The following is a 26,111-nucleotide window of genomic DNA, read 5'->3' as shown; positions in this document are numbered from 1 at the left end:
GATGCTTCTGTGACTCAAGTGCCTGAGCAGTTGTGATACTACTGGTCAGATTGGGATAGAGGCATGCCCCAGGTCTGGGAACTGGGGAAACCGCAGCTGACCCAGGTGCTTCTAGTCAGCTGGACTCAGAACCTGCCTCTGGTGCCTTGGAGTTTCTCTGGAATCTTCTGCCACCAGTCTGGCTTTTAATGGAATGGATTGAATCCAGGGGTGTACAAACCTTCCTGCCTCCCTCCATCACCCACCCCCCATTTCAAGTATATATGGTTGGGGAGATAGGGTGGGAGTAGATCCCGTGTTTCATGATGGGCTTTTCTTCTTTTCCATCCCCCAGGCTCCCCAGGCCTGTGCATGTGGATGTTAAAGGATGGCCCCCCTCCCTTTGCCCTCCCTTCCCCCCTCTAGTAATGGAAGGCTATAAAATGTCTATTTACCCAAGACACCAGAATGACTCCTCTGTGGTTCCACTAATCTGGTGATTTGGTGCTCCTCTGGTCTCTCAGGTAAATACAGATTGAGGCTTTTTATAAAGGCATATTATTTCCCTCATTAAATGTGTGTTTTGGCACATGCGTTATTTACCTGACCGACAGTAATGGCTGCAGAGGAGCCATTGGTGTCTGTTGTGTAAATACTCTGCACAGAGACCATCCTCCAGGGGCTGTGGCTCAGGCCTGTTTCTCCAAATCTGACTAGCCCTGTGGCAGTCCTGTTTACCCCTCCCCTGCCCCTAGGGGGCTGGTCCCTTCATTTTGAGAAGGGAATCATTCGTTTTCCTCCTTGCCATAAGCTACTTACTACTGTTAATTTACTAGGAGAAATAAAAGGGTATCTGAGAATAAATGTTATAAATCTTGGTCTCTGATGAAAGATTGTATGAAGAAAAACACAGAATCATAAACTGTTTCTTTTGCGTTTTGCCCCTCAACTAGATACTCAAAGTCCCAGTTGATAATATAAGTTCTAGACTTATATTCTGCAAATTTATGACTAAAGTATAAAGATATCAATAGAAAAGAGAAACCCCTAGAAGCCAGAGAAAACGAGGGCAGGTGAAGCTCCACTGCACTTAGGGCTCTAATGGTGGCAGGGGTGCCCAGTGAGGGGCACCAACTGGGGGCTCTGATGGAGTCTCGCCAGCTCCCCTGCTAGAGGAGAGCATGCAACCTACCTTCTATGGACAGTATGGGGAGATTGCTCCCTTACATACTGTCTGTTCTTGGTTTCTTTTTTAAAACAACATTGCATATGGATTAAAAGATAAATTTTAAAAAGTTTGAAATAGACCAAATTTACATAAAAGTTGGAAATTTAATACAAAGAAATTTTTTTGAACCATTTGAGAGTTATGTTGTTGATCTAACACCCCATCACCCTGACTACTTTGCATGTATTTCCTAATGCAAGGACATTTTCCTACCTAAACAAAATGCAATCATGAAAACTAGGAAATTGACATTGATAACAATTACCTCCATCTAATCCTCAAACCCCATTCAAGCTTTGCCTGTTGTCCCAATAATGTTTTTTGTAGCAAAATGATCCAGTTCAGAATTGTGCATTGCCTTTAGTTATCGAGTCTCTTTAATCTCCTTTAGACTTACCTAAGTAACTATACCTTGACCTTTATGACCTTGATTTTTAAAAAATATATGTATTTTTTATTTATTTCAGAGAGGAAAAGAGAGGGGGAGAGAGAGATAGAAACATCAGTGATGAGAGAGAATCATCGATTAGCTGCCTCCTACACACCCACACTGGGAATCGGGCCCGCAACCTGGACATGCGCCCTGACTGGGAATCGAACCGTGACCTTCTGGTTCATAGGTCGATGCTCGACCACTGAGCCACGCCAACTGGGCCATGACCTTGATACTTTTGGACATTATAGGCTGTCCTTCAATTAGGGTTTGTCTGATATTTTCTGATGATTATATTTAGGTTATACATCTTTGAATATCACAGAAATGATGCTTTGTTCTTCTCATTGCATCTTATATCTTGTGGTACATGATTTTGCTTTATCCCATTATTAATGATGCTCATTTTGTTCAGTGGATTACGGTGATGTCTGCCAGGCTTCCCCATTGTAAGCTTACTTCCTGTTATAATAAACATTCTGTGGGGAGGTACTTTCAAACTATGTGAATATCCCTTATCAGACTTGAATTTTATTTATTTACTTATATCTTTATGAAGTCATAGTTTCCTTTTTATTTAGCTCATTATAATCTATTAATATCATTATTTATTTTGCCAGATCCTCTTGAAGCTGACTTCTGCATCTTTTTGATATGTTACTATCATTGAGAATTTCCTTGCTTTCTGGCATAAGATATTCCAGGTTCATCTTGTCCCTTTCTCTACCATAGCCCTGGAATCAGCCATTTCTCAAAGAGCTCTGGAGAGTAGTATTTAGAAGGCAACTGGGTGCTATGTGTGTTCATTGTTATTGGAGTGTTGCTGCTCCTTGGCCCTTCAGCAGACAGAGCTAGGAAATATATATGCATGTATTTATATATTTGTATATGTACCTATGTGTGTATATTCATAGTCACATTTGTATCTAGCTTTATTTTTATTATGTATCAGAAATTTATCTTTTCCTTTTTCCATATTTTAATTCTATACTCTAATAGTGAGAAATGGGGTTTCCATTACCCTTAATATATGCCCTTCTTTAATTAATTCCTCTTTATATAAGTAATCTCCCATCATTGCCACTGCTCTTTCCCCCTCTTGGATGCCTTTTTTACCCTGCCCATGACTCACCACATTGGACTCCTCCACCACCACCCTGTGGATGCCCTCCACACTCCACATGGGCTCTGACATGCTACATCACACTTCCCTGCATTTGTGTGGATGCTCTCCTCACCTACGTGGACTCTCATTCTAACCTCGAGACCCTTCTGCTTCCCCCATTCCAATTGTTGTTGTCACCTGCATAAAGCCATTAGATTGAATTTTTCAGTAAGGAAAGAGGAAGAGGTGCCCTCTGTTTCTTGACTTGAGTTGAACTTGGTTTTTAGAAGTAAGGAAAGTATAGAACCCAGTGACTGCTGACATGTGGAGGCCTGGTCTACTAATGTCTGCTCTCAAGACTTCCTACAAGAGAAACTATTTGATGTGGGTGAAATCAGGTGAGAAAAGCAAGACCTGCCGGAAAGAGGAACTCTGGCCATTAATATGTTGTCCATGGAAGGGGATGGGCATATATATAGTATTGTATATGAGAGATCTACAGATCCTAGGATGTAGGAGACATTAATGTTACTCCCTGAGGGTGCGTTAGGCATTCAGTGGGTTTATAGGCCCAAAGTATAGGGATGTAGGTTTGACCAGGTGGGCATAGCCCAATAAAGTAGTAGTAATAACAGTAAGCTAATATTGATCTATAATTTAGTTGTAATCCAGTTTGATGCTGGGAGGAGGTCAGTGTAGTGTCCATCTATTCTGCAGCCATCTTAGATTATCCCAATAGTAAGGTAATATTTATTGAGCCCTTATGTGCCAGACACTGCTCTTAGTGCTTTACGTGTGTCCTCTCATTTCACTCTCACTTAAGGAGTAGGAGCTGTTATTGTCATTTTACAGGTGAGAAATCGAAGAATAGAGTTTGCCCATTGTGCCATGGTAAATAACTGGTAAAACCAGGATGCAAGCTCTCCTTATGAAATCATGACATTTAATTGCCTGTAGCATCTGGCAGATGAGGTCTGGTTGATTGTACATACACTTTATATACTGTATTTACATACTGGAGAACATTAAGACTTTCAAAAATCCTTATGCATGGCCTGACCTTGAGCGGTTAGAGAAGTATTCTAAGGCCCTGAAGAACTTTAGACCAAACTAGGAAGCATAATGTGAGCAGACTGGTATCTCCTATCTCATCAAGGCTTCAGTACTATTCAGGAGTGGGTGATATGAAGAGTTATTTTGGATTCCGGCTTTCAAAGGGTTATTGGCCCATTTGCCTTTCCAAGAGATTCTCTAATGAAACTCAAGCCAGCTCTTGTCTACTCCGGGCTGAGTTTTGGCTGCATTTTTGGAGAGGCTGGGAAGCTATGGTGAAAACAAGCACTGTGCATATGCAGGAACCATGAAGAATTTAAAATAATTTTTGGTCTTAGTTCTATTGAATCTACATGGAATCTCACTATAGGGATAGGAAAATTGAGAATGCACACTAGCATATCTATAATAATAAAAATGTAATATGCTAATTAGACCGGATGACCTTCCGGACGGGGGATTGAGGCAGAGGCAGCCACGGAGGTGGCAGGGGCTGAGACCCTTGCATTAATTTTGTACATTGGGCCTCTAGTATCCTAATAAATGTGCAGGCAAATAATCGTAGCTCATTCAGTGAGTTGGGAGAGCCAGGATGAGAAGTGATACTTGGTATTGTCCCATGTCCACTCAGGTAGTAGTGACCTTGTTGCCTCTGAATATGCTCTGGACTTCACGGACTGCTGTCCCCCTACACCCTATGTGAGGGAGCAAGCACCCATTTGCAGTCTTTCAGAGACAAGCTTTTGGGTCTGCAAGCATGGGGTTCCAAAAGGCAGAAACTATGGCCATTTCTGTATTAGCAGTGAAATTTCTTGTCTGACTTTGAGGGAATTTGAGTATTTGGTATAAAAGAGGGGAAAACACCAAATTTCTGCTTTGTTCCCTTTTTTTTTTTTTTTTTAAGGAAGCTTGAGTTATTTAAAACTTAGGCTTTGATTTTTATATTTCGTTAGCCCTCTAAGGAGCAGACATTCTGCAAATTTAAAGGGAAAACTTGAAAAGTCATTTGGATTTTTTTTTTCTTGCACATGTTCACTCAGAAACTTTACTAGATTTTTAGCAATGCTCCCATTACTGCCACATCTGGGTTTTCTCTTTTTCTTCCCTATTTAAAGAAAGTCCTGCAGTCATTCAAGGCCTCCAGTAGAAAGAGTGATTCTAAAGGCAGCACATGGGAAGGCCGGAGGCTGTTGCCAGCTGTGCTCTGCAGGCATTTTCATTCTCCCAGGGTGCCACTTACTGGTGTGGGGGCTGGGGAGTCAGCAGAATATCATGAGCAAACTCCCCTGTGATTGGCTGTTTGCTTTCACGGTGGAGAAGGGAGGAAGGTATGTAGAGATGTCAAGATACAGACAGGAAAGCTAGGGGCAAATGGCTCGGAATGGAACTGAGGAGAGAATATTGGGTGTTCTCAGCTGTCCCTCTGAGTCTACTTTAGCTCCCAGGACTGATTGTGCAACTGGGTCCCTTCATGTTACTTTGGGAACCTTAGCTTTGATGTTAGCTGTCACCACTTGAGAAGTAAGCACAGAATTTTTCTCTCTTTTGAACGTGAGAACTCCATGGAAAGATGAAGGCCAATGTTGTTTTGAGAATGATCTGGGAAACTCCAAGCTGTCATATGCTGCAGGGACCAGTATTAGGGTCTTGAACTTCAGTAATGAATACAGTGATTAAGAAAAGGGGCTCAGAAGCAAACGGGAGTGGTTCATATTGTGTGACTATCCCTGAAGACTAGATGAAACAGGGCCACAGTGGGAGGGGAGTAACCCAGGCTCTCTGTTTTTTTATTTTTGTTTTTTTTTGTTTTTAATTTTTCCTCCCCTAAGTTTTAGATGCTTCTGGATGTTCAATGCTAGCACCTTTGCAGACTGGAGCAGCTCGATTTTCTTCATATTTACTTTCAAGAGCAAGAAAAGTGCTGGGCTCCCACTTATTTTCTCCCTGTGGTGTTCCGGAGTTCTGCTCCATATCCACCAGAAAGCTGGCGGCCCACGGCTTTGGCGCATCCATGGCAGCAATGGTGTCCTTCCCTCCCCAGAGGTATCACTACTTTTTAGTGCTGGACTTTGAGGCCACGTGTGACAAGCCACAGATTCAACCTCAGGTAACTGTTGCATCATTGCTTCAGAAAAGGTGGGGTGGGAAGGAGGGGGCGGGGAGGATAGTCTTGCTTCCTGGGACCCAGAGGAACTTTCTCACGTCTTCCTGGCTTTTAGCTACTAATCTGGAGTTCCTGCCTAGGAAGCAGGACTTGGTTCAGGCATGCTAGGGTAAGGCAGTCTCTGGAGAAAACCGGGTACATTATTTCTCTCGGCCTCACCCTTTGGGAATCAAAATATTTCCTTTGTCCCACCCTTATTCTCTCCTTTCCCTCCTCTCCTTTCCTCTTCCATTACTACTGCATGTTCTTGGAGGAATACTGTGGTAGTCAGCCTCCAAGATGGTCCCCAGCAATTCTTGCCTCTTAATATTCATATCCTTGGTTGTTCCCCGCCCACACTGAATCTGCTAGCCCTGTACAACCAATACAATATAGTGGAAGCCACATTCTGTGGCTAACTCCTAAAAAGCACTGCAGTCCACTTGCTCTTTTGGATCACTTGTTCTCGGAAGCCAGCCACCGTGCTATGAGGACATTCAAGCAGCCCTTTGGGTAGGCACGTGTATATAGGAACTAAAGCTCTTAGCTAAAAGCCGGTACCAACTTGCCAGTCATGTTTCTTGGTGCTATCTTGGAAGTGAATCCGACAGCCCCAGTCAAGCCTTTAGATAACTCCAGCCCCAGTGGACATCTTACTTCAACCTCAGGAGAGACCGTGAGCCCGACTGGCCAACTGAGCCACTCCTGAATTCCTGGCTTACAGAATTGTGAGAGATAATAAATGATTATTGATGTTTTAAGCCACTAAACTTTGGGATGATTTGTTATGCAGCATTAGATAACCTGAACAAGTACCACTGTTGGTCTGTTGGAAAGGAACATTTTTTTTTCCTTAACCACTGACTGTATCAAGAGACCTTTTAAGGTAGTGCTACTAGGAAGCTTGGATTAGCAGCAGAGGGGCACCTATGCTATGTAATCTTGGAGTGCTTGGTGTTTGCTTTGGAGGAATGATTGGGAGCTGAAAGGAAGTTCATTGTATTGTGGAGACCTTGGGTATGCCTGGCTCTAGGACTGTAATTCCTCCCTCTGAGCCTGGGTTATCAGGTGTATAGTTCTGGGATGCATAGACATGTTGATCCTGGGAATAGTAAGAAGGGGGAAAGGAGGACTGTGGCATCAGGCACTTGGGAGACAGGGAGGAATGGGGTCCATTCAAAGATAAACTGGGTTCATTTCTCATGATTAATACCACCCTCCCCCGCCCCCCCCCCCCGCCCCCCCGCCCAGGAAGGTGTTCTTTCTTTAGAATAATACATTGTTTTCCATAAAGCAGATATCAGAACCCTTTTTCCTTCCCATTTCTCCTTTTCTTTTTCCTATTCTCCCTTAAAGTAGTGTCTGCCTTTGGGGCATTGGACTCAGACCTATTTAAGCTTGGGAAGACAGGAGCAGATTGAGGAGCATGTGCTAAGGGAAGGAACTTTGTACAGAAGGAAATATAGCTGGGAAGCCACCTGAGCCACATTCACTTTCCCAGTCCATGCTCTAGGGCAGGGGTCCTCAAACTACGGCCCGCGGGCCACATGCAAATATAAATATTGTATTTGTTCCCGTTTTGTTTTTTACTTCAAAATAAGATATGTGCGGTATGCATAGGAATTTGTTCATAGTTTTTTTTAAACTATAGTCCGGCCCTCCAACGGTCTGAGGGACAGTGAACAGGCCCCCTGTTTAAAAAGTTTGAGACCCTGCGCTAGGGTCTTCTCCTCTGCCTCCCAGAACTATTGGTGATTCTGGGGTTGGTGTGCCTGGATGGTGTGGGGATTTTGGTTATGTAGATTCTCTTAGGCTAGAATCAAGGATCCATATTCTAATATACCATATTATGTCCCTTACTGGTATAGAGTCTGAAACCCAACACATCCCTATTGCATGTGCGTTTATCCCTCATGATTGCTTGGTACCTCCCTTATGGCCTTTACTGCTTTCTACCTCCTGACACATGCCAATGAATGTTTGTTTCTGAACTTTTTCAGTTAGATTATAAGCTCGGATAATTATGTAGCTCTGTTCCCTTGTTCTACAGAGGGTCCTACCAATGTTGATGAAGGTGAAGCCTGATTCATGTCTCAGTTTGGTCTGTCAGTATCACCTTTCATCTCTCTTTCAAGGGCACTGTTCTTTTTATTTTTAGTTTTTTTTATTCATTTATTGCAATGCTGAAGACATAATGCAGTACACACATTTAAATCACCTGTATCACCAGCTTCCTTCCTAGACTTAGGTACCAAGGCCTTTCAGATCTAGGCTGAGCTAGGGCTTCATGCTGTTTACCAGGATCTGGGCCTGATTAAAGATTATCTACAGAATCAATGAACCCTGATGATGTGATTCCAAGGGCACTTAAGGAATTGGCTGCCTTGCTTCATTATTAGCAGAGCATTAGCTGTTGCTTTAGAGAACTCAGGAAGAAGCATTTGCTGTCTTGCTTATCTTTAAAAGGGGAATACGAATGATCTTGGAAATTATAGACCCGTTAGTTTACTGTGATTCCAGAGAAGATACTTGACCTGATCGTCAGATAATCAATCAACAAACAGCTAGAAGAGCAGAGGGTACTGAGTAATAACTTACATGGGTTTGTGAAAAAGAGCAAATCCTGTCAGATCAATCTAACTTCTTGCCGTGACATAGTGATGGATTTGAGTGGATCTAGGGCAAGTGATAAATGTAATGCATCTCTACTTCATTAAGCTTTACAATGCTGTGATCAACAGGTAGGAAAGTGAGTTTGGGGCCAGGCAGCTCTGCTGGACTACCCATTGAACCAGTCTCAGGAAAGGGATGGGCATCTCAGGAAAGATTTGAGACTTATTGTTAACTAGAGGCCCAGTGCACTACATTTGTGCACTGGTGGGGTGGGGTGGGGCGGGGGGTTTGTCCCTCAGCCCAGCCTGCACCCTTTCACAGTCTGGGAGCCCTCAGGGAGCGGGCCTAAGCTGCAGTCAGACATCCTTAGCACTGCCGTGGAGAAGGCGGGAAAGGCTCCGGCCCCCACCGCTGGGCTCGCCAGCCATCAGCCCAGCTTGTGGCTGAGCGGCACTCCCCCTGTGGGAGCACACTGACCACCCGGGGGCAGCTCCTGTGTTGACCATCTGCCCCCTGGTGGTCAGTGCACGTCATACCGACTAGTCTTTCCGCTGTTTGGTTGATTTGCATATTACCCTTTTATTATATAGGATGGCAACTTACAGCCCCCATCTTACTCTAAAAACAAAAAAAATCTTCCCTAAAGTTTGCAGGAAATAAGATTCTGAAAGGATTCAGAGAAGTTTAGAAGATGGCCTGGAGAAGCTGTCAGTCCCTGATATGACAGCATCCTTCCACTGAGGTCATCATAGGTCAGGTTCTCATTAGAGCCTCTGTGGTATTTTGGTCTATTGGTCAAGAAGGGCAGTGGAGAAATTGGTAAAGCTCAGGATAAGAGGAACAAAAATCATCAGAGGCACAAAGATAAGACTTAGGAAGAAAAGAAATTGAATATGGTTTTAGTGACTGATTTCTTGTTCAGACTAAATAAATTCATCATATGGGAATTAATTGTTCCAAGGAGGATGATAATAACTTGCTCCACATTTTAATAAGGACAAAAAAAAGAAATGAATTTAAATGGAAGCAGAGCTCTGACTGGTTTGGCTCAGTGGATAGAGCATAGGCCTGCGGATTAGAAGGTCCCAGGTTCGATTCCAGTCAAGGGCATGTACCTTGGTTGCAGGCACATCCCCAGTAGGAGATGTGCAGGAGGCAGCTGATCAATGTTTCTTTCTCATCGATGAGAGAGAACTATCTCTAACTATCTCTCTCCCTTCCTCTGTAAAAAATCAATCAATAAAATATATGTTAAAAAAATAAATGGAAGCAGAAAGATTGAGACTTGGGATGAGAATCACTTCTAGTAGAGACAGTAAAAGCACTAGGAAATGGTGTGCCAGTTAGAACAGCCTTCTCTAGTGCTCTCTCAGAATGGCTTGATGACTGTCCACTTGACAGAGAGACTTTATGGACAGGTCTACATGCCTCCTGGAATGGGCTTGGGACTGAATCAGAACCCACCCAGCTCCCCTCCTTCCTGGCTCCCACGAGCTTTCAATACTTAAGGCCCCTGCATAGTACACTTCTGATTCTTATGGGAGTGTGTGTCATAAACAAATTTTGGGCCAGAGCCTATCTGGAGGCTTGGCATTGGGTTCATTCTCTCATCTGTCTCTGGTTTTCAGAAGTCTCTGAATCAACTTATTGGGACTATCCTAAAGGAATGCCACTATGAAAAATTAACAGTTGTAAACTCTGTTGTACTTGGGTGAGTAACAATATTATTTATAAACATAGTAAACATGGTATTTTCCATTTGTCATCATTTTTGTTGTTTATTTTTGTACTTTGTTCAGTTTGGTGAAACTGGAGTGGTCAGTTTGCCAGTATAGGCTTTCACTTTCTGGTTTTTTCACTCATTTTGTTTTACATGCTTTCATTCAGATTAACATAATAGGTATTGGTTGAATATGAGACTTTTTCTATTTGAAGACATTTTTTCACTTTACTTTCATTTAGATGGTTTAAAATGCTACATAGACTCTAAATTTGAGGAATACTATTACTCTCTTGCTTTAAGAATTGTTTCTTGATATGGAAGTAGGTTTGGGAGAATCGTGGTCCCTTTATTCTGCTTGCAGAGGTTCATGTTGCTCATTTTGGTGTGGGATGTGCATGGAATGGTGGTGGTTGTGACTCCCAGGCCCAGGGAGCAGCCTGAAAGCTTTGGTGGGATTTTAAATTGTGCATCTTTAACTGGAGGCCACTTCTCTCACCACCTTGGTGTTCAGAAAAGACAAAGCAAATGTAAGTGAGGAAAACGAGGTATAGTCCACCGCAAGAGGAGAGGAGGAAGTAACCTGAGCTGTCCTGATGGCCAGGGATGGGGCAGCCCAGCTCTCCTGCTCTGGGGATCAGACGTCCTGGCTGCTGTCTACCCTCCTTCCCTGAGTTCCGTCTGGCCATCCAACAGCCTCCTGGGTGTAGTTTTTTTCTCACTGCTCTTTAGCAGCCTTGCTGACTGTTGTCCTTCTCATCTGTATTCAAGTGCCCGTAACTTTGGAGAAAGATGACCTTTGGGGTTAGGGTTTTTCTAGTGTTTGGTCTTTCTCCACAGGGGCTTTTTTTTTTTTTTTTTTAAGGAAATCTTAACGAGATTCCATCTGCATTTTGAGTTAGAACTATGAGCAAAGGAGTTTCTTTTTTATAGAAAATTGTCCAGGTGCTGGGTTATTTTGGGAGGGCAGGGTGGGGGAGGGTTGATGGTGACACAAGAATGAATAATATAGAAGAGAGGCATTTGGGGAATTTCAGGATGACTTAGAACTGGCATATCATTATTAGTCTTTTGTGCGAGAGACATTTTGGAAAACTTTATAGGAAATTGATTGAGATTCCTACAAATTAAACTATATCGATTCCCTTCTCCTCCATTCAAGGCTGAAAGGCAGGATCCCCCGCCCTCTAACCCCCACCCCAATACACACATATTGCTCTTGCTCTGTACTCAGCTACTCTTCCTCTCTGCTCTTGATTCCTGCACACACCAAATGGACGGAAAGGCATGTCCCCCCCAAAAGAACACTCCTTCCCTCTCCACTCACTTGTCCTGGCTGCAGCTCCTCCAAGTGGGAGGGGGAGGGCCAGGCTTTTAGCAGGAGAGCCCAGTTGTTGGGTTGTGGTCTGTCTGCCTGTGGCCCCAGGCAGCCTGCACTTTTTTCTGTACAGACAGGCGAAGGCGCTGACGCTATTCTTCTAAACTGGGAAATGAAATGCAAAACCGACGTTAATGTAACATTATGGTTGAGATTAAATGCACCAAAATCAGGAAATTCAAAGTTATGCTTCCCACAGCAACTATAACTCAGCCTCATCTGGCGTGTGTAGTATTTTGTGTTAGTGTGGATGGTGTTATATGTTAAGACATTAAAGTTAACACCATAAGCAGAGCACAAAATGCTTGAGGGCGCTGAATTATGATGACTATGTGAGCCGTAAGTGTTCTTGCACAGGCTCCCGACTCCTGGAATAATTTTTCCCCTGCCCATCAGACCAATTATTGCCTTTCTTTTTAGTTATATCTTTGCTTTAACACATCTCTTCTTCCAGGGTCACTATAAATGAATTCCCTATTGGTGGCCTGTGATGGCGGTGGGAAGGGGACAGCTCACTAGCCCCTTTTGTCCTTTTTGTTGTTGCCTCCATAAATGTGGTGCTTTCTCCTTCCCCTCTTAAAGCCCCCTCCTCCACCTGCTGTTTCCTGGTGGTCCCTCGTTGAATTGGGCCTCCCCCTGATTACCACTGTGGTTCCTTGCTACTGCTCCCTGAATGGGAGCAAGCATTGGCTGTGTCTGCGTCTTGGCCCTGTTTTAACTTCATGTGAAAGCCGAAGGGCCCTTCTTTATTTGGAGCAGACGTAGCAATGTAGAAGCAAAATGTACATCTCAGGGAGTGGAAGCTGATGCATGGCGGTGGTACATTTATTTGCGTTATTCAGAAAGCTTCTCTACCTTCTACCTTTAAGCTGCCATGGTGTGTATTTAGGCTATGGAGTTGCCTAATGGTGGTGTTAGAAATGCGGCGAGCTCCCAAATTCAGGGGTCCTGGTAGAAAGCAAAGCATACTCGGGAGCCAGGCAGCAAGGCAAATATCTTTACTTTTGCAGGAGGGTGCGCACACACATGGTCTGGGAGCACGGGCACACTGAGCTGAGCGGTCTGCTTGGCTTTTTATTCCTGATGCACATGATCTGTCCCTTACTCTTGATTGGTCACAGAGCTTAGGCTCACAGTCTTTCGTGATTGGTTAATTTAAAGGATGGAGTTGACCTTTGCCGTTTCAAATTGGCGGTCCACAGGGGAGCTGCAAGTCACGAGGGCCAAAATGGGGACTGCCTAAACTCCCTTCTTCGGCAGAAAAGATTACTTGTTTATTCTCACAGTGGGACCAGGAACTTTCCTTGGGGAGCACTGGGTCACTGGTAACAAAATCACCACATAATATAGTGCAAATCACGAAGCATTCCCTCCGCACTCCCAGCCTCTTATTATCCTGGTGGCCTCCCCAAGGCTGAGACAGCTCTTGGAATGCAGATTTTGTTAGACACTGGAATAAGGTTGGTGGTGGGGAAGAGCTCTAAAGAATAGGGCCATTGATAAATGGTGAATGAAATAGGGGACTGTAAACTCATGGTGACACTGAACTGCCTTTTAAGGTTTTTGTTGGCCATGACACAACCAATGAAGTGGGCAAAGGAATGGGGAGGACTTTATTGTAATCACCTAAGAAACAATGAAAAGGCCTCTTTTTACTCAGGATAGCAACTTCAAGCTCTGTGTTAGATGCTGGGGATATAAAGACAAGTTAAAAATGCCCCCTACCCTCAAGGAGCTCGTATTTGAGGAGAGTAGACACCGTTTAGCGGTATAACTGCGATCATAGGTAAGTCCCGGGTACAGTGGGGCACAAGGGAGGCGATTGATCGACCCTGCTTACAGTGTAGGGAAGGGTCACCTAGGCTTCCTGCTAAGAGAAACTTAGGCGGCTGGAGAGGGTGGGGTAGGTCTGAGCTTCTCAGAATTGTTGTAAAAGACGCTCACAGGATCAGGCAGGAGGGACTGGCCTACGTCTGAAAACACTGACTTGGATCGGAATATTGAAAATGAGAAAGAGCAAGGATGAAGGCTTTGAACCTGGCAAATATTTCACCATTTGGTTAGTAGGTTTATCTGTATTAGTTACATGGTATTTCTCACATTCAAGCTAGAAGGTTTTATTGGGATGCTATGAGTGAGAGTTCAAAGGCTAGAAGAAGTTTAAGAGAATTTAGCCACTAAAATGTGGGCAAAAAGGGTGAAGGTCTGTAGAAATATGTGACCTGAGTCACTGAGGCCCTGAGACATCCTCGTGGCAGTTTCATCTGATACCTGAGCTGCTGTTGAAGGCAGCACTTAGTTGGGCTGCTGGGTCTAGAGAGAGGCAAGGGCTGGATAATGACCTGACACCCCACCCCCACCTCCAAAAGTACTGGCATTTTGCATTTGGATCTGTTAGGCATCCCTTGGGAAGACCCACCTTCCATAGATCAGGGAGGTTTATACCCTTCACACAGATAAACGGTTGGGAAGGAAGGATTAATGAAGAGGCAGGAGGCCTGGGTATCTAGGGAGGATTTGATACAGCAGAGATGACTGGGAGGTGTGGGGGTGGGGGTTGCACTCTCCCTCTGAGTAGCCGCAACAGGTACCCAACCATAGAGAGAAAGCCAGTAGGTCAGGAAGGGGTAATGGGGAGGTGAAATCCAAAGGAGTAGTTAAGCCCACAGGCTTCATTTTTCCCTGTCCCCCCATTCTGTCTTGCTTGTTTTTTTTCTCCCCAGTATTGATTACATTTCTTACTTTGTAGACTGATTTCAGTTGTTTGACACGAGGAAACTGATGTTAGGAGATGCTTTCTCCATCTCTGTGTCTTGTTGGGGAAAAGGATCCTACATCATTTTGATTAAGATGCCATTGGGATGATTATTTTTTATTCTTTTATCCTGGGTGTTCACAATACTTTAAAAGCCGCCACAGCCATACGTTTATGTGATGTTTTGAGCCCTAGCTGTGAAAATTGAGTCATAGCCTAAAAGCCTGAAATAAGAGTGTTCCCAGATTGACACAAGCCCCCCAGGCTGGCAGGTCTGCAGCAGAAGGGCGAGCAGGATGGGGCAGGCAGGGATGGGTTTGTGTGTACTGAGTGCTTCCACAGGCAAAACCCTGTTAGGTGGTGGGAGAATCAAAAAGGAGGCAAGTCGACTCTGGAGGGAGAGACAGACAACAGGGAATCTTTCAATCTGAAGGAGAGGTACCTTGGGATGGGCTGCTGTTTTAGTCGCTGGCCAGTGGAGGGTCTTGGTCTGTGGACAGCAAGACAGATCTGCTACATGAGTGCTCCACTTCTGCTCCAGGGCTGTGGTCAGTGTCTAGTCCTGGGGAGGCTCTTCTAGCCAAGGCCTGGTCTGAGACTAACTGCTGGCAGAGGCTCTTAGTTGGAAAGCCGAAGTTGCAGAGTTCACATGGAGGTTGGGGCCAAAGTTGGTGAGCCGGAATAGGAAGGGTGAATGTATTGTTGAGTGGGAGGGAAGAAACCGAAATACTGTTGTAAGCCAGAGTTCATGGGAATAGAGGGGAACGTGTTCCAAGGAGTTAAAAATGGACTTAGGGAAACTGATTAGGAGGCATTATTTGAAAGAGATGTTAGTGGGTTGAACTAAGGTGGTGATGGAGAGAAGTTATGTGTTGGGAAAGAAATGAGTTTGAGAACCATGCTCTTAATAGCGCATAGCTCCTGTGGATCCTAGTGGGCTCCTGGAAGTCAGTGGTGCTAAGAGATTTGGTAAGGAGTGGAGTGTGGAACATAGGGTTGTTATAAATGGGGTGCTCTGAGCTGAAGATCCAAATCCAGGAGACCTGATAAGGTGAGTTCCTTAGTGGTGATGTAGGTGGTTACTCCTCTATGATCTGTTTGATGAACTGATTGGCCATTGACCTGTGGGAGGAAGGTAGTGATCCTATCTAATAAAGGGTAATATGCAAATTAACCGTCAGTCCATCACAAAGAGGGCGGTACCCAGTCCCCTCAGCCCCGCCAGAGTCCCGCAGTCCTGGGGGGGCAGCCGCTGAGAGTGGGCAGCATGAGAGGCCTGGCGGAATGTTGCTTCGTCGCCGCGGCGACAAGGCAGGTGTCCTGCCCCGGCCGTGGAGGGCCTTTGGGCTGCGGAGAGCCTCTGGGCAGCGGGTGTGGAGCGGTCAGGCCCTGCAGGAGTAGAGAACCACGGGGAGTGGGCCTAAGCCGTCAGGGCTCCCAGATTGGAGTCGGCTCCCCTGAGGGCTTCCAGATTGGAGAGGGTGAAGGTTGGGCTGAGGGACACACACACACACACACACACACACACACGTGCACGAATTTCATGCACCGGGCCTCTAGTGATTATATAATAGCATGATAACTGGCTAGAAAGCTTGGAATCTTGCTCTCCAAAAGTGTGATGCAAACTGAGAATCATGGCTTGAGATCATGGTGTTGGAAATGGAATCCAGGAACTATCTGCATTTTCATAGGTTTTTTCCCCCCACCACTAGCAAGCAGCATTTGAATGAAAAGCTAATTGATGAACTGAAAGGGACTGGTAGTTAGTTGAGGATGGAGGAGTCAGAGACTGATGAATGGGATGAAATATGCCATTTTGATAAGGTCTACTTTCACATGACTAGAGAAACAATGCTGGGGCAAGCCTTAAAGTAAGTTCATGATGATGGTGTGGAATGTGATGGTTGTGGATGTTGGTGAGGAGTGCCCAGCTTGGTGCTTCAGATATTGCACAAACTTTGGCTAGCATCAGAATCACCTCCAGGGCTTATTAAAACACAGATTGCTGGCCCCACCCTCAGGGCTCCTGATTCAGAAAGTCTGGGGTAGAGGTCAGGAACTTGCATTTTTATTAAGTTCTCAGTTGATGGGATGCTGCCCGTGAGGGAGCATGGGTTGAGAACCACTGACTGCCTTAGCTTCCTTCTCTATCGAATAGGGTAGTCATTCCTGCCTGCCTTATAGAGATGTGGGATCAAACGAGCCAGTGTGTGAGAAAAGTGTTCAATACATTGTGGACAGGATGTCAGTCTGTGTATTGCTTGCTTACTAGTCAGTGATTTTAAAAATCTGTCATGCTAGCTCGGCCATTTCCCTGTCCTGGCATCTGGCTGTCAGGTGTGGACCGAGAAGAGGGAATCTATGAAGCACCTCATGGGAATGCAGTCATCTGGGACAAGACCAGCTGCCCCTGGAGCTATGGATGGGGTTCCTGAGCAGGGCCTCCTGAAGCCCAGCCAGCCTCTCTGGGTTCTTATCCAAGGTTCTTATCCTCTGTCTGCTTGAATGGACCTGGTCCTGTCTTGATCGCCTGTTACTCTCCCCCACCCCTTCACCCCCAGCTAGTGGGTCTTACTGTATTTGCATTGATTGGAAAAATGGTCTTTGTCTAACTAAGCCTCCGATTCATCTTGTGGTCTCAAGCATGTTGCATGACTTTTCCCCACCTTGTCAGGTGATTAACAGAACAGGCTTTGGCTGTGTATGCCCAGGTCCCAGAATGTGGAATCTGGACCTCCAAAGTGAAGGGAGCTGGGTAGACTCTGTTCAAATGAGAAGCTATATAGCATAGTGGTTCAGAGCATGGACTCCAGAATTGGACTCTCTGAATTTGAGCCTAGTCTACTAGTGATATGGCTTGCCTTGGGCAAATCGTTTTTACTCTTTATGCCTCACTTGCCTTATTTGCAAAATGGGGTTAACAATAGTACCAATCTGTGCCTGGCATGTAACAGCTATATGTGTCAGCTCTTATTAGTAGAATTACTACTAGTATTATTCTGACTCATCGCCTCATAGTAAGCTATTAGAGTACAGCAGGTGGCTGGGAGGCAGGCCCTGCTTCTCTGGGAAACAGAGAAGAGCCTGCAGGCCCTCTATCAACATAGTGGACAGAGTCAGACACTACCGGGAAGGTTTTTGTTTGTTTTTTTCTCCAATGGAATGGTAAGTTGGATTTGGCATCCTTCCACTTCCATGCCCTCCCTTAGTGCTGCCTCCGGGGACCTCTCCTGCACAAAAAGTGAAATTTGTTTAAATTAATTCCATGACAAACTGTGGATATACAGGTAGCTTGAAATAAATTATTTGGTTGTTTGCTGCCCTGAAGGGTTGGCTTCATAGAAGCCACTAATATTTGAAGTTATTACAATTGAATATCTAAAAATGTCTAAACTGAGGCTGATCCAGAGTCATGTGCACATAGAGGTAGACATGGGCATGCATACCCCTGGACTTTTGGTTTCCTTCACTTATTGGAATTATATATATATTTTTAAATTCAGATTTCAGGAAAGTAAATTATCATTCACTGTGTTCCACTCCCAACAAAAAATAGCGGTATTCATTTTCAGCCTCTTTTCTACATTTAAATGCTTTCGAGTCTATGGGGATGGGTAAAGAGGGACATGTAGGTGAAAAATCAGCCTTTTAAAGCTCCGATTTCTTTACCCTTCCTTGTCCTGAAACTTCGAGCATCAGCTCTCATCTGTCAAAGTGTAAATCAGCAATTAAAACCCAAACAGCCAAATGCCAAAGATGACCCGAAGCACAAAGCAACTGACAAACAAGTCCGGACAAATCGACGGGTAATTTATAAGCTTTGCCCTAAAATCTAATTATTTGGCAATTCGAATTTGCAGCCAGCCAGGGCTCGGCAATAAATTTAACCCGCCATAAATTATTTAGGAGCAGGCTGTGGTGTAAATCAAAACCACGAGTGTTTGTTTAAGAAATAAGCTCCTTGTGCATAAAATGTCTTTTTTCCCCCCCGAAGAAGAAACTGTTAAGCAAACCATGCCCCATTCATTGCCCAGTGCAGCCCTCACTTCTCACTCTCAACTTCCCCTCTTCACTGTGGCCAGGAGGCTCCTTGATCCCTTGGAGAAAGGACCTGCCTTTGCATGGGACTTTGATCCCAAAACCAAGTGTTTGGATACAACCCATGTTTTTGGCAAGTACTACTTTTTCTACCTTGTGGTGTGATGCTACTTTTGAATTTTATCAAACCTTTCTGTGGAGGGGCATACACTTTTTGGAATTTTCTTCAGAAGATGGAGGGAAGGGATAGATGAGTTGTTACTGTCTGTAAAGTGAGGGAATGCAGTTCCTAGGCTGAGAGGGGGAAACCATGAAAAATTATCCGCTCGTTCCCTTATTTCCGACAGGACCATAGAACCATCAGCTCAGGCAAAAGAGAATCTGTATTTTGGATTAAAGTCTATAAGAACACTGTACTATTAAACCCTCGGTCCCATTGTCGAGAGATTCCAACAGTCTAACTTAAGTCCCTCCTGCTTAAAATCCTTTTGTTGTTAGTCTAAATTCAACTATAATCTTATCACTGCAGACACTTTAGTTTAAGGGAGTTTGAATACCCTGTGAGCAACCTACACATTATTTCTCGTAGCCTACAGATGTGGGTGTGAAATTTCATTTGAAATGCTGATGCAGTTTTATCCTCAGCTTATCAAGTTTATCTGAGGTTCTTAGTTGAGCAGTTAGAAAGCAGCTACATAGAACCTTTGCTCCAGCTTAAACCTCTGCTCACTTAAAAAGGTGAGAGAATATTTACTTGGTGCTTTGTTTTTCTCTCTCTGTCTTCCCTCCCCTTAAGAAATAGATTTGCAGCTGTCATTTTATTGAGGGAGACAGCGGATATCATTGGTTTAGAACCATGGATACTTTGAAAATCTCATGTTCTAAGGCTTTTGTCCTTAATTGTCAATTTGTGGCCAGTTCCCATTCACCATCAGCTTTTTGGGTTTATGGTGCTCTACTTTCTGATAACCTAGTGGTGCAGGCAGCTTCTGGATGGTGTGGAGTGACCAACTGTCCCAATTTTAGCCCTGAAAGTCCTGTGTTCCAGGAAACCCTTGGTCTGGACAAACAGAAAGCTGGGACATTGGCAATTTTTAGCAGCTGAGGGAGGATAAGAAACCGCTTAAAGATGAGAGGCAGGGGATCAGGTAGAAAGTGTTTTGGAGCATTCATTCCATGTTGGGGTTTGACTTCTGGCTTCCATCTTTGTCACCTTAGGTAGATCACCTCTCTGGTCCTACGGAGAACTTGGTCAAAGCAGTGTTTTCTGTTAGAGCCATGTGCTTGGCTTCTGTCTTGCCATTTGTCAGCTCCTTCATATGTTTACTCATCAAAAGTCGAGAGAGTGGCCCGAGCCGGTTTGGCTCAGTGGATAGAGTGTTGGCCTGCGGACTGAAGGGTCCTTGATTCCGATCAAGGGTAAGTACTTCGGTTGCAGGCTCCTCCCCAGCCCGGTCCTTGGTCATGGCGTGTGCAAGAGCCAACCAATCAATGTGTTTCACATCATTATTTGTCTCTGTCTTTCCCTCTCTCTTCTACTCTCCCTAAAAATCAATGGAAAAATATCCTCAGGTGAGGATTAAAAAAACAAACAACAACAACAAAAACCACAAGAAAAACAAACAAACAAACAAAAAAGTTGAGAGTGAAGTCTGCATGCTAGAATGGAGCTGGGTGCTAGAGATGCAAACTGAAGGCTCATGGTTCCTGCGTCCCCGAGCTTGGAGCTTATCATCATCTGTGTCACTGCAGCCATAGTGGAGGCTCTTTGGTAGCAGCCCACTAGGACTTTCTGCCTGGATAGTCTACATTTATTGCTCGGGTAACTTGAGAGCCAGTGCAGCCCTCACTTCTCACTCTCAACTTCTCCTCTTCACTGTGGCCAGGAGGCTCCTTGATCCCTTGGAGAAAGTAGACTGAGCTCCCTAAAGACAACCTTTCAGACTAAAAGAATCAGATCTTTCTTGGCCCTTCAAATTTTGAAAGCTGTTATTCCTACTCTCTTTAGGTCTCATTTTCCCCATTTGGAGTCCCAGCTCTGTCCCTAACTAGCAGTATAACTTGAGCAAGTGACAGCTTCTTTTTGGGCCTTAGTTGATTTGTAAAATAGGGATAATAATGATTCCCACCTCATGAGTTGTAAGGGGAATTCAGTGAGATCATTCCTGTTAACATTTAGCAGAGTGTCTGCCACATAGTAAACAATAGATGGAAGGAATGAAATGACTTCATTTTCCGCACATCTCCAAGGATGCCCAGACTCTGAGCACCTCATAGAGAGGAGCCACATCTCACTGTATTTATCTGTCCACACTTAGCCCCTGCCTGGTAAATAGCAGGTGTTTAATAGTATTGGTGTATGACCTCATGATGATGATGATATGACCTATCTTCCAGAATTAATAAGGGTAAAATAAGAAAATATATTTGAAAGCACACTGTAAACTGAAAAGTCTAACACTCGGTATGTTCCTCCTCTAAGATACTTATCTTAGTGCACTGTTCATTATTTGTTCACTATCTTTTCTGCTCATTAGTCTGTGGACTTCTCCAAAGCGGAGACTAAATCTTTTTTTTAAAATAATATATTTTTTATTGATTTCAGAGAGGAAAGGAGAGGGAGAGAGAGATAGAAACATCAATGATGAGAGAGAATCATTGATTGGCTGCCTCCTGCATGCCCCTCTCTGGGGATCAAGCCGGAAACCCGGGCATATGCCCTTGACTGGAATTGAACCTATGACCCTTCAGTCCACAGGCCAGCGCTTTATCCACTGAGCCAAACCAGCTAGGGCTACATCTTAATTCTAAATCCTGCTCCAACACCTGCACAGTGTCTTGCACCCAGTAGATGTTCAGGCAGTTTAGTTTAATGCAAATGACATACAAATGTAAGGAATTGTGAAACTATTAATAGGAGAAGGAAAGAGGACTGGTAAGTGCAAACTGGTTCTTTCCTTCCTGGCACTACCTTTATACAAGCAGACACTCAACTACTCCTTAAAAAACACCAAAAAAACCCCTTTCATCATTTTTCATCACTCTAGGGGAATGATGAAATTGAGTGAGAGGAAAGGAGAAGGGGCAGGAATAAGTTTCAAATAACTTCAAAACTACTGCCCCTAGAAGCTGGCACTTAAGCACTTCTTCATAAGCTCTTGAAATTAATGTGATCAACCTAAAACTTTGAGGTAACCTCTGTGAGTTACCCCTCTTTTTTCATGGAGCTGAGGATGCTTTTTCCTCCGCTCTAGGAGGGTGATAATAAGTGTGAGCACTTCAGTTGGCTCTATTTCCCCAACAAGCCAGCAGCAGGAAAGTTTGAAGACAGAACCGCAGTGGGGAAATCCGCAGGCCAAGTTTTCAGAGAATCTACTAGGAATATTGACTCGGTGCTGGTCAGAGCAAGAGCTTACTGTTTTATAAAAAATACTAATGAAATTTAGATCCATAATAACATTTCAGATATCTAAAACAAACCACGTGCTTGTAAAAAAATGAAAAGAGATAAACTTTAAGCCATAAATTCTTGGTAATAGAGGGTTTTTTCCTATTTGTGTTTGATATATATTTTTGTTTCCAGAGGAATGTCAACCCCTAATTTCATAATGTATAACGGGCTTAAGAAAATTGAATTTAATAAAAGCCAGAGATGAATGACATCTTTAAAGGTCCCAACACTTGTCTTTATTAGCAGGACAAACTGCAGGTCTCCAAATACTGCTTCTCTCAAAATGAAAGTTTAAATGAAAAGTACAGTTGTGTCACAGGTTAAATTTCATTGTGGGTCCAGCTAACATTGTTAGTGAGGAGCTGGCTGTATTTGTTTCCTGAGACACCAGGGCAGCCAAACTCACCAGGCTATGGAGCTCTTTCTCTTGGGGAAGTATTTTTCTGCTTACTGGGAGATGAAAGATACATTAGAAATGGAGGAGTCGGATGAGCCTGACTCAGATGCGCCCCACCTTAGAGTTAGCTCTTGGAGGTTTTGGATATCTGATTTTTCAGAGGGACCAATATGTATGTTGTGTGTGTGTGTGCCTCAACTTTGTTTTAAAGCACTACACTCTTCCACCTGGCCAGTTTTGTAGTGCATTGTGGAGAATGAGAGGCCCAGGGAAATGGGGAACATGTTGAGGAGAAGCATCACCCAGTCCAAGCAGCAGCCTGGGCCTCCTCTCGGGCTCCCCCTCCCCCCACTTGGCTTCAGCCTTGCAGCCTCTCTTCCTTCCTATTTTGAGGGGCTCCTGTCAATTTTCCCATCTTTGGGGATCACCCCAGGGAGACCAGTCAACCAGAACTTTTTAGTTTCTCCAACGTGAAATCTGACTGGCTTGATTAGGTCTTCAGCCCTGCTGTAATGTGTTGGATAAAAATGGGTGCTTTAAAAATCAGCCAGATAATAGTGAGTATGTTTAGGGGGCTGGAGGAAGGATATCTGGCTACCTTGGGATATCAAGGAGATTGGCCATTTCTCCTGTCTTTCCATGTGCTTGATTCCTGAGTGTAGTCAGGTATTAACCGTTCACTGTTGCTTCTCCAGGCTCTCCCTGGACAGAACCAATTTGCCTTGATTTTAGTGATACTGGAAGGGTTCTCTCCAGAATGGGGGACTTGGGATAGGGATGCTCCTGGGACTGACTGCTGGGACCACTGGGTGGGCAGAGCGCTCGCGCGTTCCCTCTCTCTCTCTCTCTCTCTCTCTCACTCTCTCTCTGCAGTGGAGGCCTTTTCCACATGCTAATTTTACTCGGAGGATTTTGCTTTTATTTATTTTTTTATTATTTCCTATTTGTCTCTTCCAGATGTTTTCAGGGCAGTTTTTTTGTGTTGTAAACTAATTCCATTCATGTTTTAAAAATTTATGAAAGCGCTAATAAAAATGTCAAAGTGGTAAAAATGTTAGCTTTTCCTCTGCTTTGATTAAATTTTGCAAACTGTTTTTGAATATTAAAAAGCAATAATTTTTTTTATTCTCTCTGCTTGCTTTCCCTCTTCTCTCTGGTGCGTGTGTGCTCTCTCCTGCCCTCTCCCCCCTCTGGTGCGTTCCTCCCTTCCCAGGAGCGATGTATGAGGCTTGCTGCACAGCCAGCCTTCTGCAAGCCTGTTTGCACACCAGGACCTTGGTGCTGTGCATCTCTATTAAATAACGGAGACAAATTAATCTTAGAGACACCAAACAAATTGTCACTCCTCCTTCTCTTCCATTACGTTCCAGTGGACTGGGAAGGGCTGGTTAAGCGATTTGGGGTGGGGGAGCTGCCTAGGGGGAGGGCTTGCTGCCTGAAAGAAAGGTGGGAGGCACTAGCTCTTACTCTTATTCAGTTTTCGCCTCTTTACTATCCCCTTTGGCTTTATTTATTATGTTTTGTTGTTATTGTTTTTTATAAAAACTAATGAAACTCCTCAGCTCTGTTTAAACTTCATATACAGGAGGCTGTGCATCGGTCTGATGGCTGATTGTCTATATGGCTGGACAATCAGGCCTCTTCCACGGCAGGGACCTGGGTCAGGGGAAGTAAGGGCCCCCTTTTAGGGGCTCCAGTGAACCACTTGCTAGAGACCCACTTGGGGAAACTGGGGCAGATTGTACCAGTGTCTACCTTCTTTCCAGAGACAGCGGGGATGGGGCATGTGTCCAGTCCCTGGAACCTGAGCATGTTCACAGTGGGAGGGTTAGGACTTGACTGAGTAGCATCATCTCACTCAGCCTTGGGTTTGGCCTAGCAGGAGGTACTGAGTTCAAAACACTCTCTCATTCTTAACTCTGCGTTATTATTTGAAATGGTTGATTTAAAAAATAAACAAACACTTCTTCTGTGTATTTGCCATTCCAGGAAATCATCGAGTTCCCCATCCTGAAGCTAAATGGCCGGACCATGGAGATTGAGTCTACTTTTCACATGTATGTCCAGCCCGTAATCCATCCACAGCTTACTCCCTTCTGCACAGAGGTAAGGGCCCTGCAGGTGGCAGCAACGGCCACTGGGGCAGGAGCTTTTGGATCGTTGGTATATAGGCTCATTAGGGAAAGTTAGGTCTTATCAGCAGTTTAGGCCGGTGCACATTGGACCCAGCAGTTGGCTCTTTACAAAGTCTGCCACTCCATTTGGGCCACTCTGGTCATTGGAGACCCAGGGAGAACAGTGGCACAATCTGTCCCAGTTTCCCCAACATTTTCCCTTTCTTGTAATCCCTACCCTTCCTGGTGACGGGGCAGTTGGAGTCAAGGAGCAGGATGGTGCTTCTGGGGCTCAGATTTCTTTTCAGCTTCATTTCCCTTAGGATCCCTTGACAAGAGGTGAAGATTTCAGCTTCTTAGGAGAGGTTCAGGGTTTCTTAGCTTTCTGACGATGTTTCTCTATCCTGAGGAAAATAGCCCTATGTGAAACATCAGTTGAGTTTGTAGGTAGGAAGCACACTCCATCACCGAGGAAAGAGAAGGGCAATCCAGTGGGGGTATGAGCACAGCCTGGCCAAGGCTGAACTGTCCCTGTCCTTGTCCTAGGCTGGCACTGAACTCAGCCACCTTGTCAGCAGGTCAGCATTAGCCCCGTTTTCCAGTCTGGGAAACTGAGATCTTAAATGTGCTTGCTGGAGGCTCAAATGAGCTATTGGCAGAGAGGCACCCTGAAGAGTTCTGACTCATGACTGTACGGAGAGCCTTCTGTGCCTGCTTTCCCCTGTGATGTGTTATGTTATACTCTGTGGTGGCCCCAGGCTGTGGTGAAATCACAAGAATGGTCAAGAATATGTAGTAACAGAGGTGATGGGGGAACATGAGTTTTTCCAGAATCCTTTCAGAATTTGGGGCTGGGATATATTAAGACTTTGTGCCTTCAGTTAGAGGCCTACTTTTACATATGAATGAAACAGGAGGAAAGAAGTTCTTGAGAAACCCCAAAACAATCTTGGTTGGAGGAAGCTGGGGAAGGACCTGCCTGCCACGGTGGGAGGGACCAGATACGGGGTTCGGCGGGTCATTCCTGGGCTTGATGCCAGTGTTTGCTGCCTGACTCAGGTGGGCCTTTTGTTACAGGCATCCGCCTGCCAAGGTGTCTAGTCTCTCAAGTCTTTTGTTGTTCCAGCTAATGATATTGAGGTTCTTTCTCCTTTTGGGGGGTCTACTGTTTTTCCCCCCTTTCCCTGGGAATAACCTATGCCACCAGGGGGTACCAATTGTCCTTTTTGCCCCTTTTGAAAAATCACCATTTTAATGATGGTGATGAAAATCCCCTTCCTTACAGGAAGAGAAGGGAAAACTTTCCTTAAACTAGCTAGTTACCTGAGCCCTCCATGGGCCTGAAAGTGTAGTATCCTCTGTCCTTCTCTTCCTCCTCTCTGCGTAACTTCCCCTTGGGGGATCCAGCTCCAGCTAGGCTGCTTGGCATAGACAGGGAGGCCCAGATTTGTCAAGGTTGCTGCCTGTTTAGGGATGGAGCAGAGCACTGCTGGAGCTCGGCCTGGGCAAGAGTAGATGCTTTATAGTATTGGGAAAAGGGTGTTTTTTTTTAGAGTAGGGCTGCTGCTTTTTTTTTTTTTTAAGTGGGGAGGGATTGTTGGACTATGATGAAAATTTCTAGAAAGTTTCACTCAAGGACATACATATATAATTTGGATGGTAGCAGGCATGGTGGTGTTGGGAGATCCTTGTTGTGAGTAT

General features: G+C 44.6%; 1 protein-coding gene across 12 annotated transcripts in view; it reads left to right on the top strand.

The window, feature by feature from the left end:
• Nucleotides 1-26,111, top strand: part of ERI3 (ERI1 exoribonuclease family member 3) — a 132,969-nt gene that overhangs the window by 8,449 nt on the left and 98,409 nt on the right. For 7 of the 12 annotated variants that reach the window (XR_009452000.1, XR_009452001.1, XM_059689904.1 and 4 more), the window contains exons 3-4: nucleotides 5,628-5,905; nucleotides 24,286-24,402. Coding sequence is in view for 10 of the 12 variants with exons in the window: in XM_059689904.1 (XP_059545887.1) it covers nucleotides 5,628-5,905; nucleotides 24,286-24,402 (395 nt within the window). In the remaining 2 variants the exon portion in view is untranslated. Of the gene's footprint in view, nucleotides 1-3,032; nucleotides 3,144-5,627; nucleotides 5,906-24,285; nucleotides 24,403-26,111 lie in introns of all 12 variants that reach the window. The other 5 variants (XM_059689898.1, XM_059689903.1, XM_059689902.1 and 2 more) reach the window with 4 other exon arrangements.

Source organism: Myotis daubentonii, chromosome 3, assembly GCF_963259705.1.
Source record: "Myotis daubentonii chromosome 3, mMyoDau2.1, whole genome shotgun sequence".
Lineage (NCBI taxonomy): Eukaryota > Metazoa > Chordata > Mammalia > Chiroptera > Vespertilionidae > Myotis > Myotis daubentonii.
The sequence above is the reverse complement of the archived record's forward strand: the minus strand, read 5'-3'. Positions and strand labels throughout refer to the sequence as shown.